Source organism: Papio anubis, chromosome 8, assembly GCF_008728515.1.
Source record: "Papio anubis isolate 15944 chromosome 8, Panubis1.0, whole genome shotgun sequence".
In the NCBI taxonomy this organism is placed as follows: Eukaryota; Metazoa; Chordata; class Mammalia; order Primates; family Cercopithecidae; genus Papio; species Papio anubis.
In genome coordinates, this window is record NC_044983.1 from 139,879,758 (window position 1) to 139,893,626 (window position 13,869).

The 13,869-nt window shown below is 47.6% G+C and overlaps 1 protein-coding gene across 1 annotated transcript in view; it reads right to left on the reverse strand.

The window, feature by feature from the left end:
• Nucleotides 1-10,447: 10,447 nt before the first annotated feature.
• LOC101006668 (zinc finger protein 251) overlaps nucleotides 10,448-13,869 on the reverse strand; it is a 37,411-nt gene continuing 33,989 nt past the window's right edge. The window contains exon 4 of the mRNA XM_021942764.2: nucleotides 10,448-13,298. Coding sequence (XP_021798456.1) covers nucleotides 11,560-13,298 — 1,739 coding nt within the window. The 3' untranslated portion in view covers nucleotides 10,448-11,559. The remainder of the gene's footprint in view (nucleotides 13,299-13,869) is intronic.

Consider the following 13,869-nt stretch of genomic DNA (forward strand, 5'->3'; position numbering starts at 1 on the left):
TGCCTACAATCCCAGCACTTTTGGAGGCCAAGGCAGGTGGATCACTTGAGAACAGCCCAGCCAACATGGAGAAACTCTGTCTCTACTAAAAATACAAAAATCAGCCAGGCGTGGTGGTGTACGCCTGTAATCCCAGCTACTCCAGTGAATCAAGAGAATTGCTTGAACCCAGGAAGCAGAGGTTGCAGTGAGCTGAGATCACACCACTGCACTCCAGCCTAGGTGACGGAGTGAAACTCGTCTCAAAAAAAAAGTTTCTGGTTAGATTTTTCCTCTAGGCACAGTCTGAGGGGAAAGGAAGAAAGCTTTGAGAGGAACACAGGTATGAAATGCATCCATCTGCCCCTCCTTCGTCATCAGACAATGGCACAACCTGAGCCAGGGATGACCCTCTGTCTTCCAAGGCTTGAGGTGCAGAGAAGAGTAGCCAGACCCACATACTCTCCAGGGTTCCACCCCTAGTCCTGGGTGTAAGAAACAAGCTGTTGCCTTGTGTCAAAAAAAAAAAAAAAAAAGGGGGGGGGGAGGGGCTGGGCACGGTGGTTCACACCTGTAATCCCAACACTTTTGGAGGCTGAGGCAGGAGGATCACTTGAGGCCAGGAGTTCAAGACTAGCCTAGGCTACAAATTGAGACCCTGTCTCTACAAAAAAAAAAAAAAAAAATTAAAAATTAGTCGGGTGTGGTGGCCTGCATGTGTATTTCCAGATACTTGGGAGGCTGAGGCAGGAGGATCGCTTGAGCCAGGAGTTTGAGACTACAGTGAGCCATGACTGCACCACTGAACTCCAGTTGGTGATAGAGACCTCCTGGTCTCTAAAAAATTTGTTCAAAAGGGAGGGGAGGGTAGACTCTTGAGTCTTGTCTACAATTCTCTACTCCTCACAGGGAAAATGGACCTTACATTCACAAAAGGGGAGCCGCAGCAGCTGCTGTTACCAACAGGTGCTTCTGTGCATCACTGATTTCTGTCTGGCTCACTCTCTTCCACTTGTCCTGTTGTGCATACCATTGGATGCCAGGTGACACTTGACAAGGTCGTAAGTGCCACAGGACTTGCAGTGAAGGGAAGGGTTGATTGGGGAAGAGGAGTTAGGAAGGTTTGGATGAAGAATTAGAACTGGGCCTTGAAGGATTGACAAGATGATAGCAGAAGGAACACAGATGAGCTGGGAAGAGGCCGATTCTCTCAGATGCCACGGGGTTGGGAGTGTGACTGAGGACCGGGGCAGGACCAGGATCCTGCAGAGCCTGGCCTTGCAGGCTCTGCTGGGGAGTGTGTTCAGTCCTGGAGCCATGGGAGCTGTAGGATATTTTGAACCAGGAGGGTTTCAGAATTCCTCTTCAAGGCCATCTGGGTACGTGGTCTGCGAAGCACCTGGCAGCTCCCTGTGCCCACAAAGGTACTGTGCTCCATGGTGTGCATAGCTCTTCTCCTCACCTGTCAGCCAGGTGTCATAGCTACACTGCCCTGTTCCTCAGACTATAAACTGGCTTCTTGATTACCCTCATGGCTCCTTTTCCTTCACATGAGATTTTATGGTAAAAACAAACAAACAAAAAACAAAAACAAAAAAAGAACCCACACTGGTTGTGGCTGAATGCTCTGGTCAAGGGTCTGGGCCATAGCGCACTTGTACTGGGGAGATCAGCAGGGAGGTTACTGAGAGGCAAACTCACCTGCCCAGAGTCTGGACAGTGGCTCTGCAGGCTCTGATACCTGATTCTTCCCTCATGCTGAGATGATCCCTACATTCCAGGAAGTGGACATAGAAGACCAGAAAGCCAGGGCACAAATTGAGCCCTGCTGGAGGCTAGATTCTTAACATGTGCCCGAAAGTTGTCAGCAACCCTAGTGTTGCCACTGGGATTGTACCTCCGTTTGTGCACAGGTTTGAGGGAAGCTGGAGGAACAGGAACCAGAACATGAGGAATGGAAAGTGCCTGGACAGTATCTGCACATTACTGGTTCTTTGTCTTTCCATTTTCTTTCCTCTAAGGCTTAGAGTCCAAGCTGAATGTTAGTTTCCTCTGTGTTTCTCTAATGAATGATTAGGTTTCTGCTCATGAAATTAAAATCTCATTCTATGCCCTTTGGGACAGTAAGTTTACAGTTGATGGAAGTTTAGAATGACTCCCAAATTATTCAGTAACACATTTAAAGACAGTCTCTTGTCTGTCCCTACGATGGCCAGCCACATCGAATGTCAGAGCCTGGGGGGAGCAAAAAGAGGGTTTTGGAGTGGGACAGATGGATCTGGATCACAGACAATTTGTTTAACCTCAGTTTTCTTACCTGTGAAATGGTGATGTCAATCCTTACCTGGCACACGCAGAGCACTTAGCACCACCTGGCACATGGCAGGTGCTCCATGAATGGCAGCGACTGTTACTGTGTCCAGAGTTGGTTTCTTCCAGTGGGTTCATGGTCTTGCTGACTTCAAAAATGGAGCCACCGACCTTCACAGTGGGTGTTACAGCTCTGAAAGATGGCACGGACCCAGAGTGAGTAGCAGCAACATTTATTGTGAAGAGGAAAAGAACAAGGCTTCCACAGCAGGGAAGAAGATCTCAGTGGGTTGCCCCTGCTGGCTGGGGTGGTCAACTTTTATTCCCTTATTTGTTCCCGCCCATGTCCTGCTGATTGGTCCATTTTAAAAACCTCTAGCTAGCTCTACAGAGCACTGACTGGTGCATTTTACAAACCTCTAGCTAGCTACAGAGTGCTGATTAGTGCATTTTACAATCCCATTATAAGACAGAATAAGTTCTCTAAGTTCCCACTGGATCCAGGAAGTCCAGCTGGCTTCACCGCTCATTGCCACCACAGTGGACTGTACTAGGCTAATGGTAAAAGGCAACTTTATCTTTGTGACTAGGAGATAACTTTTTCCCCAAATGGGTGACAAGACTAAGGTTCTGACATGTTGCTTCCGGGCTCCTGCTGTGGATATCATCAACCACAGCCACCTGGAAACATTCCCAAGATACCTATTTTTCCTACAGATATTTTTTCTACCTTCAGTCCTTAGTTCTCATTCTCCAAGGAACTCAACAGTCCTGAGCAACACTGAGGTCTCAGGGGCCTAGTTCTATCAGGGACTCTGTGGCCCCTGGCCCCTGGGTCCCTCACCTCCCACCAGGGCTGCCCCATTGGTCTCCATGCCCAGGGCGCCTCTTTCCTCTTCAACTGCCCCAGGGGCACCAGGGTCGCTTCTCACTCAACACTGTCTCTGGGTAACCTCGCGAGCGCCAGTGGCATCGCTGACCATGACGCCCCAATCTGCATCTACATCACAGCATCTTCTGCCGGCTTTAGGTCCTGTCTTCACCAGGATGTCCCGCAGTCGCTTCACACTAACAGGCCCCCTTCCTCACCCGGACCCCGAGCTCCCGTCGGGGACCGTTGAACCACCGAGTGGGCGGTCAACCGGCTGTCCCAGAACGGACCGAGAGCGCGTGCGCAGACCTCCGCGGACGGCTACTTCCGGTGCGCTCCCAAGAGGTTTCTGCCCGGGTTTCCGGCGCAGGGCTCCTTTCCGACCCGAGAGAAGCACGAACTCGCCCCTGCTGCCCGCCCCGCTTTGCCCCAGCACGTCCCTGACCGGCGGAGGAGCCCCCATAAGTGGCAGTGGGCGCGATGGTGGCAGCGTGTGGCGGGGCCGTGCCCAGAAGCGCTCGCTCTCCCGGAAGGGGGGGCCGTTTCGCCCCGCCCCCGAGTCTGGGCGTCCGCATTGCCGCGTGGTCGGCGAAGCGCGCCGAGGGGGTGGTTAGGACAAAAGCGTGGGGTGGGGCCACGTCCCCGCTGCCCCAGCCAGGCGTTTCCTTGCCTCACCTGGTCGTTCCTCTAGGGCGGGAAGGCGAGGCGCCCACAGGGATGCCGCTAACGAGTCCGCGGGGCGACGCCGAGAGTGGCTTGAGGGGTCCCCGCAGGAGCCCCCGGCGCGCGCCTCTTTCAGCGCTCTCCACCTCAGTTCTGGCCCAGGGCCTCGGGTGGGTAGAGGGCGAGAAATCCTTTGCCTCAAGCATCCCCTAAATGGGTCGGAAAGATCAAAGAGAAACGTTTCTGAGGGAAAACCTGGCGCCATCGCGTCAGCCCCGTTTTAAGAGCGCGCGTTTTCCGCGGGGTGGGAGCTGCTGTCTGACCACAAGTTTCTGGTGGCCCTAGATTCTTCGGCGCCTTAAACCTGGGGTTCCGGAAGCTGTAGCCCCCCTTTCAAAATCCGCCGGAAGCGCCTGACCCCCAGAAGTCACGCTCTGCCTTGACCTGCCCGGGAGCAGGGGCCGCGCGGAGTTTCCGCGGGACTTCCCTCTGTGGAGGTTAAAGCACGATTTGTCAGAACGCCTTAGAACTTGCAATGCCGACCATGCGCGTCAGGGTGGGGTCCCAGAAGCAGACCGTGAGGTGAGGCTTCCTGTAATCTTGGCTTATTGGGAGGCGCAGGCTCGGCCAGTGAGGACTGGGAAGAAGAGGAGGCCAGCCCGGGTGAGCGTCGTGCAGAGGCTGCGGGATGACCGGCTCCAGTCCTGCAGGGGAGTCTGGAGCCCGCTTGGATCGGACCTCAGCGCGGTCCCGTCGGGGTGGAGGGAGCTGGGCCTTCTCTGCCTCAGCGGCTTCAGGACTCTCCCAGGAAAAGGTGAGCAGCGTCGGCCCTGGACCCAGAGAAGCAGGGGCCACATGGAACTGGGTGCGGGAAGGTGGTGAAGGGCCCAAAGGATGCGTGCATGGCCTCAGGAAGTGCCAGAAGAAAGCCTTAGTCTGAATTTGAGAATTTCTTCAGGTTTAACTTCTTGAGGGGGCGCCATACTTTTCCAAAGCAGCTGCCTCATTGTACCTTCCCATTCTGCATCTGTTCATCCATACGGCGATACATGACAGTTTCTCCACATCCTTATCAACACTTGTTATTGGCTTTTTTTAAAAAATCATAGCCATAGCTGGTGGGTGTGAAGTGGTGTCGCTTTCTGGTTTTGATTTGTATTTCCTTGATAACTAACGTTGTTAAGCATCACCTCACATGCTTAATGGCCATTTGTGTATCTTTGAAGAAATATCTATTTAAATCTTTTGCCCATTTTAAAATTATTTGTCGTTTTATTGAGTTGTAAGAGTTGTTTCTCTGTTCTAGATACAAGTTCTTTAGCAGATAGATGGTTTGCAGATATTTTCACCTGCCGAGGGTTGTCTTTTCAGTTGTTTGTTTTTTGAGACGGAGGCTCGCTCTGTCGCCCAGGCTGGAGTGCGGTGGCGCCATCTGGGCTCATCGCAAACTCCGCCTCCCAGGTTCACGCCATTCTCCTGCCTCAGCCTACCGAGTAGCTGGGACTACAGACGTGCGCCACCATCCCTGGATAGTTTTTGGTACCTTTTTTTATTTTTGCGACGGAGTCTCACTCTGTCTTCCAGGCTGGCGTGGAAGGGTGCAATCTCGGCTCACCACAACCTCCGCCTCACGGGTTCAAGCGATTCTCCTGCCTCAGCCTCCCGAATAGCTGGGACTACAGGCACGCGTCACCACACCTGGCTAATTTTTATATTTTTAGTAGAGACAGGTTTTTACCGTGTTGGTAAAGCTGATCTCCAACTCCTGACCTCCTGATCCGCCCACCTCGGCCTCCCAAAATGCTGGGATTACAGGTGTGAGCCAGTGCGCCCGGCCAGTTTTTGTACTTTTTAGTAGAGATCGGGTTTTAGCATGTTGGGCGGGCCGGTCTCAAACTCCTGACCTAAGATGATCCGCCCGCCTCAGCCTCTCCAAGTGCTGGGATTACAGGCCTGAGCCCCCACGCCTGGCTGTCATCTTTTCACTTTCTTTTTTGTTTTTTGAGTTGGAGTCTGGCTCCGTTGCCCAGGCTGAAGTGCAATGGCGCGATCTTGGCTCACTGCAACTTCTGCATCCTGGGTTCAAGCAGATCTCCCGCCTCGGCCTCCTGAGTAGCTAGGATTACAGGCGCCTGCCACCACACCTGGCTAATTTTTGTATTTTTAGTAGAGATGAGGTTTCAGCATATTGGCCAGGCTGGTCTCAAACTCGTGACCTCGTGATCCGTCCGCCTTGGCCTCCCGAAGTGCTCAGGGCATTACAGGCGTGAGGCACTGTGCCCAGCTCACTTTCTTGATGGTATCATTTGCAGCACAAAAATTCTTAATTTTGATGTGGTCAATATTTCTTATTTTGTCACTTGTGCTTTTGGTATCTCTTTCAAATAACCTGCCCCTTTTGGTTTTCTTCATCTCGACTTTATTGTTTCCTTTTTTAAAATTTTCATTCTCTCGTTACTACTTCTTTCTTTAGGTTTACTCTAATAATCTTTGTCTAACTTCTTAAATTGAACATTTAACTTCTTAGTATATTAATTTTTTTTAAGAGGCAGGGTCTTGCTTAGTCACCCAGGCGGGAGTGCAGTGGTGCCATCATAGCTCACTGCAGCCTCAGACTTCTGGGCTCAAGTAATCCTCTCACCTCAGGCTCCAAGTAGCCGGGACCACAAGCTCAAGCCACCATGACTGGCTAAGTTTTGTGGGTTTTGTATGGACAGAGTTTCACTGTGTTGCCCAGACAGGTCTCTAATTCCTGGCTTCAAGCAATCCTCCTGCCTCGGCTTCCCAAAGTACTGGGATTACAGATATAAGCCACTATACCCAGCCTAATTTTTTATTTATAATTATGAAAGTACAATAGATTATTTGACAAAAGTTTATAAATTAATGAAGACTGGACTTAGTAATAGACTGATTTTTTTAAAGCTCTGAGTAATAGAAGTTGAAGGACAGTATTTTTAGTAGAGATGGGGTTTTGCCACGTTGGCCAGGCTGGTCTTGAACTGACCTCAGGTGATCCACCCACCTCAGCCTCCCAAAGTGCTGAGTTTACAGGCGTGAGCCACCATGCCCGGCCTTAAGCTTTCTAAAGTTTTTATTCAATTTTGAACCTGACAAAAGAAGTATGTATGTATCATGTACAACATGTTTCGAAATATATATACATTGTGAAATGGCTAAATTGAGCTAATTAGCATATGCATACCTTACATACGTTTTTTGTGGTGAGAAAAACCCTCTCGGCAGTTTTGATGAGTACACTACATTGTTATTAACGATAGTCACCATGTTGTACAGTAGATTTCTTGAACTTATTCCTCCTATGTACTTCCTCCAATGGACACAAAGGAAATTTGATATCCTTTAACCAACATCTCCCTGAGCTTTTTTTTTTTTTTTTTGGAGATGGAGTCTCGCTCTGTCACCCAGGCTGGAGTGCAGTGCCACAATCTCAACTCACTGCAAGCTCCACCTCCTGGGTTCATGCCATTCTCCTGCCTCAGCCTCCCGAGTAGCTCGGCCTACAGGTGCCCGCTACCATGCCCAGCTAATTTTTTGTGTTTTTAGTAGAGACGGGGTTTCACTGTGTTAGCCAGGATGGTCTCAATCTCCTGACCTCATGATCCACCTGCCTCAGCCTCCCAAAGTGCTGGGATTACAGGCATGAGCCACCATGCCCAGTCTCCCTGAGCTTTTTATTTTGAAATAATCTCAAACTTAAAGAAAAGTTGCAATAATGCAGAGAACTCCCAAATAATCTTAACTCAGACTTACCAGTTCTTAACTGTTGCTATATTATTTCTCTTTTTTTAACCATTTAGAAGTAGGCTTGAAAGAGTCATTTTGTCTGTAATCTCCTACCTATGTTCCATATCTTCCTGTATTTCTTCCTGTTTCTTTTTGGGGGTGCAGAATATAGGACGAGACACTTTTTTTCTTAGTTTTAAAATATCTGATTCTAGACGTTTTAGTATCTCCAGATGCTTGCTTGAGGATATTTACTTCTGTTGTGTTACAGTTTTCTTCTGCTTCTTTGACTTCTAGTCACCTTGGGCTCCCAGGACTCCAGCTCCATCTCCATCTCCTAAGTTTATAGAGACTGCCCAGCATCTCCCTATGCGCAGGTGGATTTTTTCCTAGTCTGTCTTTATACAGGGGGTTCAATCCTTTAGATAGGGTCCCAGGTTCCAACCATCACCCTCAAGCCACTCAGGCCTCACTGTCTTCAGGGGGGCTATAAACGGGCCCCAGAGCTGTCCTAGCATCAGTTTCCAGGTGGGAAGCTCTGACTTTCATTTCAGTCTTCATTTTTAGCCGCTGAGGTGTTCCCTCACTCTCTTAGTGTTTAACCATGAATTTTCCTTCTAACATCCTCAGTCCCAGGGTCCACAGCAAGTACGTGTCAAAACAGCTGTTGGAGCCACACAGGAGCCCTCCTATGCCCCGGTGCTTCCTTACGTTCTACATAAATGTGAGACCTGTGGGCCTCTTAAGGGAGGCATCATTGTGGGAGCCTTCCAGTAGATTAGAAGGGGAAAACAGTTTTAATGTAGCCAGTGTGCTCATGAACAGAGCATAAGCAGAACACAAGGTTCACATTTACACAAAGCACATTCTTGGCACTATTTCCTTTCTCTCCTGCTGTCACCTCTCTTCTTTCCTTCCCAAGTACATCCTAAGCACCTGTTCTGTATCATCCTAAGTACATCCTAAGCACCTGTGCTGGAGATAAAAAGGCACGTAAGGCGACGTCTCTGACAGCAGAGAGCTCTCCGTGGAATGCAGGGTAACCAGGTAGAAAGGCAAATGTGAGTTGAAATGGTGGGGATATGAATGTTGTGCTATGGGATACAAGAGTAAAGAGAGTAATTTTTTTTACAAGTGGGGGAGTTGTCCCCCCCCCCCATTTTAGAGTTGGAGAAAAAGAGACCCAAGAAGATTCAGTGTTTTCCCTGAGGTCAGAATGAATCCATTGCAGAGGGAGACAGGACCCTCCAGGCGAGCCTGTGCTATCCACTCCCTCTTTTGTGTGGACCATTCCACATGGACCACACTAAGGCTGGCAATTCTCACACTTGGAAGAGGTTCTGTGATAAGAATTTTAATAATAAAGTGGGGGAGACAGAACCTAAGCAGGGGGAATAAGTGCAGCAAATCACAGAATGGATGTTAAACCAAATGCAGCAGTGACTCCAAATTCCCTAAGAAAACAGTAGGGCCAGGCACAGTGGCTCACGCCTGTAAGGCCCGCACTTTGGGAGGCCAAGGTAGGTGGATCGCTTGACCCCAAGAGTTCAAGACCAGCGTGGGCAACATGATGCGACACCATCTTTACAAAAAATTAAAATTATCTGGGTATGGTGATGTGTTCCTGTAGTCCCAGCTACTTGGGAGCTGAGGTCGGAGGATCCCTTGAGCCCAGGAAGTCAAGGCTGCAGTGACCTGTGATCGCTTCACTGCACTCCAACCTGGGTGATAGAGTGAGACACTCTCAAAAGAAAAAAAGAAAACAAAGATGAAATGAGAGATTAAGGAAGGCTCCTTGTAGGGGGGAAATGTCTCAGTTAGACCTGGAGGGAATGAAGAGTAGATTTGAAAAAAGATTCTTGCAGGTAGAGTCTCAGAATTGAAAATCAGAGGCCAGGCGCGGTGGCTCACGCCTGTAATCCTAGCACTTTGGGAGGCCGAGGTGGGTGGATTACGAGGTCAGGAGTTTGAGACCATCCTGGCCAACATGGTGAAACCCTGTCTCTAAGAAAAATACAAAAATTAGCTGGGCATGGTGGTGCGTGCCTGTAGTTCCACTACTCGGGAGGCTGAGGCAGGAGAATTGTTTGAACCTGGGAGGTGGAGGTTGCAGTGAGTCGAGATCACTTCACTGCACTCCAGCCTGGGCAACAGTGCAAGACTTTGTTTCAAAAAGAAGAAGAAGAAAAAAAAGAATTGATTATCAGAATTTCAGAGGTGATCACACTGAGAAACTAACTACTACAGTGTTATTCAAACTTCCCAATGAAACTCTTTAAATAGATGCTTACTGATCCAACCATGGTCAATAGGAGAATGCAAATTAAAACCATGGATACCACTACATCTCCACTAAAATAGCTAGAATATTAAAAAATGAACAATACTGCTGGGTGCATTGGCTCACACCTGTAATCCCAGCGCTTTGGGAGGCTGAGGTGGGCAGATCACCTGAGGTCGGGAGTTCAAGACCAGCCTGACCAACATAGAGAAACCCCATCTCTACTAAAAATACAAAATTAGCCAGGCGTGGTGGCGCATGCCTTTAATCCCAGGTACTCAGGAGGCTGAGGCAGGAGAATCGCTAGAATTGAACCCAGGAGGTGGAGGTTGTGGTGAGCCAAGATCGTGCCATTGCACTCCAGCTTGGGCAACAAGAGCAAAACTCCGTCTAAAAAAAAAAAAAAGTACAATACCAAGATCTGGTGAGGATTCAAAGCAACTAAACTCACATCGTCAGTGGGATGCACAACTGACTTTGTAAAACAGTTTGGCAGTTTCTTAAAATGTAAAACATAAGCTTACCATGTGACCCAGCAATCCCAGTCCTGTTTACCCAAGATAACTGAAAAGTTAGATTCACAAAACAGCCTGTAGTTGATACACAGTTATGGCAGCTTTAATCATAGTTGCCCATAGTGAAAATGCCCAAATACCCTTCCATGCGGGAACGGATAAACAAATGGCTCCGTCCATACAATGGAATGCTACTTGGTGTAAAAAAGCAGTCTACACAGGCAATGTGGATGACTCCAATGCATCACGTTCAGTGAAGCCACACGCAAACAGCTGCACACTGCAATCCTGGAAACGGTGAGGCGATGGACAGAAAACAAACCAGTGGTTTCCACAGACTGGGGTTGAGGAGGGGTTGACCACAAGAGTGCACAAAGGAATTCTGGGTGGTGGTGAAGATGTTCAGTATCTGGAATGTGGTGGTGGCACAATTGTTTGCTTTTGTCAAAGCCCACAGAACTATACACTAAAAAAATGTTATTGTTTATAAATTATGCTTCAATAAACCTGCCTTAAAAAATTTTTTTTATCAGTAATTATAATTTTCAAAAGTGGAGATACTTGGTAGGCCCCTGCTTTCTTGGCCCCTGAGGTCCCTCTCTCTGCTAAACTGTAGAGTTCCTTAGAACCAAAACCAAACTAACTTCCATTTTAATGAAAATGAAATGCAAAAACTGGGGCTCCAAGCAAGGAGGAAACGTCTACCTGCAGTTCCTCTGCGGGCTGGTGGGAGAGGTGGTGGAAGGAATAAGGCTAAGCCCCACCAGCAGGCGCAAGTTCTCTGCCTGGAGGCAGATGTATGGGACTGAAAGTGGATGTTCTCAGCCACAAGCCTGGGCCTGGATAGGAAACAAAGGATAAGACTGGAAGGATGTCAGGCAGGGTAGACCCAGAGCACCAGCTGGGCTCATTTTTCACACCCTCCATCCATTCATCATGAGTATCCGGACACAGCACCACACGGTTCAACTCCTGAGCACAGCAGTAGCCTTTACACAGACAGCCTGATTTCCCAGAATGAATTATCTTGTGTTTACTCCCAGATTTAATGACTTTAAATGACTTTTAGTAGTCATCTGAACTATTTATTTTACTTTGCCAGGAATATTTAGACCTTATTTATCTTTCATTATGCCACCTTATCTTCTAATGTAAAGTGAACAGTTGCTAAATTGTCTTCTGCATTTATCACTTTAAAAATGTCTTTCTTGGAAAATCTTTTTGATTTGAATAAAGTATCTTTTAGATCCATCATTTAAAGCAGGTTTCTCTCCAACATGAGTCTGCTGAGGTGGTGTGAGCTGTGAACTCTGGCTGAAGGCTTTCCCACAGACACTGCAATGACAGGGTTTCCCACCAGTGTGAGTTACCTGATGTCGAATAAGGGTTGAATTTCCACTGAAGGCGTTTCCACATTCTTGACATTTATAGGGCTTTTCCCCAGCATGCATTTTCTGATCTTCCGTGGGTTGTGAGGTGGGACTGAAAGCTTTTCCATATTCATTACATCCAAAGGATTTCTCACCAGTGTGAACTGTCCAGCGCAGAATGAGATTTGCACCATGGCTAAAGGCTCTGCTGTGCTTCTCTCCAGTGGGAATCTGTCCATCTGGTGTAAGGCTAGAGCCATGAACAAAGGCTGGACCACGTTTTCTGCACTTGCGAGTCTCTCCACTGTGAATTTTCTGATGCTGAATGAGGGTTGACCTCCGGCTGAAGGCCTTCCCACAGTCACCACATTCATAAGGCTTCTCTCCAGTGTGAACTCGCTGATGTAGGGTGAGTTGGGAGCTCTGGCTGAAAGCTTTCCCACATTCAACGCATTGGTAGGGCTTCTCCCCAGTGTGAACTCTTCGATGCTGAACAAGAGTGGAACTCCGACGAAAGGCTTTGCCGCACTCATTACAAACATAGGGTTTTTCTCCTGTGTGAATCCTTACATGTTCAGTAAGATGAGAGTTAAAACCAAAGGCTCTACCGCATTCATTACATACATAGGGTTTCTCTCCAGTATGAACCCGATGATGGAGGAAAAGGCTTGAGCTCTGACTGAAGGCCTTCCCACACTGATTGCATTTATGGGGCTTCTCTCCAGTGTGAATTCTCTCATGCTGAATAAGGCTGGAACTTCGACTGAAGGCCTTCCCACAGTGCCTGCATTCATGCGGCTTCTCTCCAGTGTGAATTCTCTGATGCTGAGTTAACTGGGGGCTCTGGCTAAAGCCTCTTCCACATTCATTACACTTGTAGGGTTTCTCTCCTGTGTGAATTATCCGATGTTGAATAAGAGTTGAGCTTCGACTGAAAGCCTTCCCACACTCACCACAGCCAAAGGGTTTTTCTCCAGTGTGAATTCTCCGATGAAGACGGAGGTGAGAATTGAGTCCAAAAGTTTTCCCACATTCATCACATTTAAATGGTTTATTTCCAGTGTGAATGTGATGGTGCAGAACAAGATTTGAGCTGTGAGTAAAGGCTCGTCCACACCGGCCACATTGGTATGGCTTCTCCCCAGTGTGACTTCTCTGATGTCTACTTAGGTCTGAATTGTATTTGAAGGTTTTGCTGCATATATCACATTTAAAGACCCTCTCTCCTGTTTTATTTCTTTGAAGTCTAACAACATTTTGGTTCAGATTCAAGTTTCTATCAAATGCACTACCCTCTTGGGGTCTTTCTCCCAAAGATCTTTCCCTACCCATGGTAGCTTCTGTTAAAACTCTCTTGTGAATATTGGGTTTGTTCAAACTCTGCCCGGCAGAATTTCCCAGGTGCTCTTCGAGTTTACCCTCATGGCACCATGCTTCCCGAAACTCAGCTGCCTGTGCATTATCCCTTAAGAGACTTCTTGATACAAATTCTGGGGTTTTTACTTCTTCGGAAAATTTTTGGTTTAAAATAGATAGTTCCTTCTTGGTCCCAAACTCGGAATCTGTTAAAGAAAAATATGAATGAGTTACTAGAGAAAACCTTCCATCAGGGATAATGTCTACGATGTGGTAGAAGCTCCTACAAACTGTCATGCAGAAGGCAGTGCTCTCACAGGAAAACATGTGAAAGGCAGAATTCAAAAGTAAAGATGGGATGGCCAATCAACAGGATAAAAATATTCAAGTTCATTAGTTATCAAAGTAGTCAAATCAAAACAAATTATGATTTTTCACCTATCAAATTGGCAAATTATTCAACAAATATTTAGAAAGCCAGGCATGTTCTAGGTAAGGAATATACAGGAAGATAAATATAGTCTCTGATCTCATGAAGTTTATGTTCTACTCAAGTAGATAGCAAGTAAGTTCTTAAAAATAATGATACACCATGTGACAGAAATTGTGTAAATGTGTTATTGGCCCTAACCTAGTCTACATGGTCAGAGAAAATGCCAGGGGTGAGGTTCAAGCTGAAACCTGACAAAGGAAATAAGTTAGCAGTGGCAGACAGGAAGGCCTGGGCCTGGTTGTGATGCACAAAAATATCAATCAAGTTCTTGATTTAAAGAATTT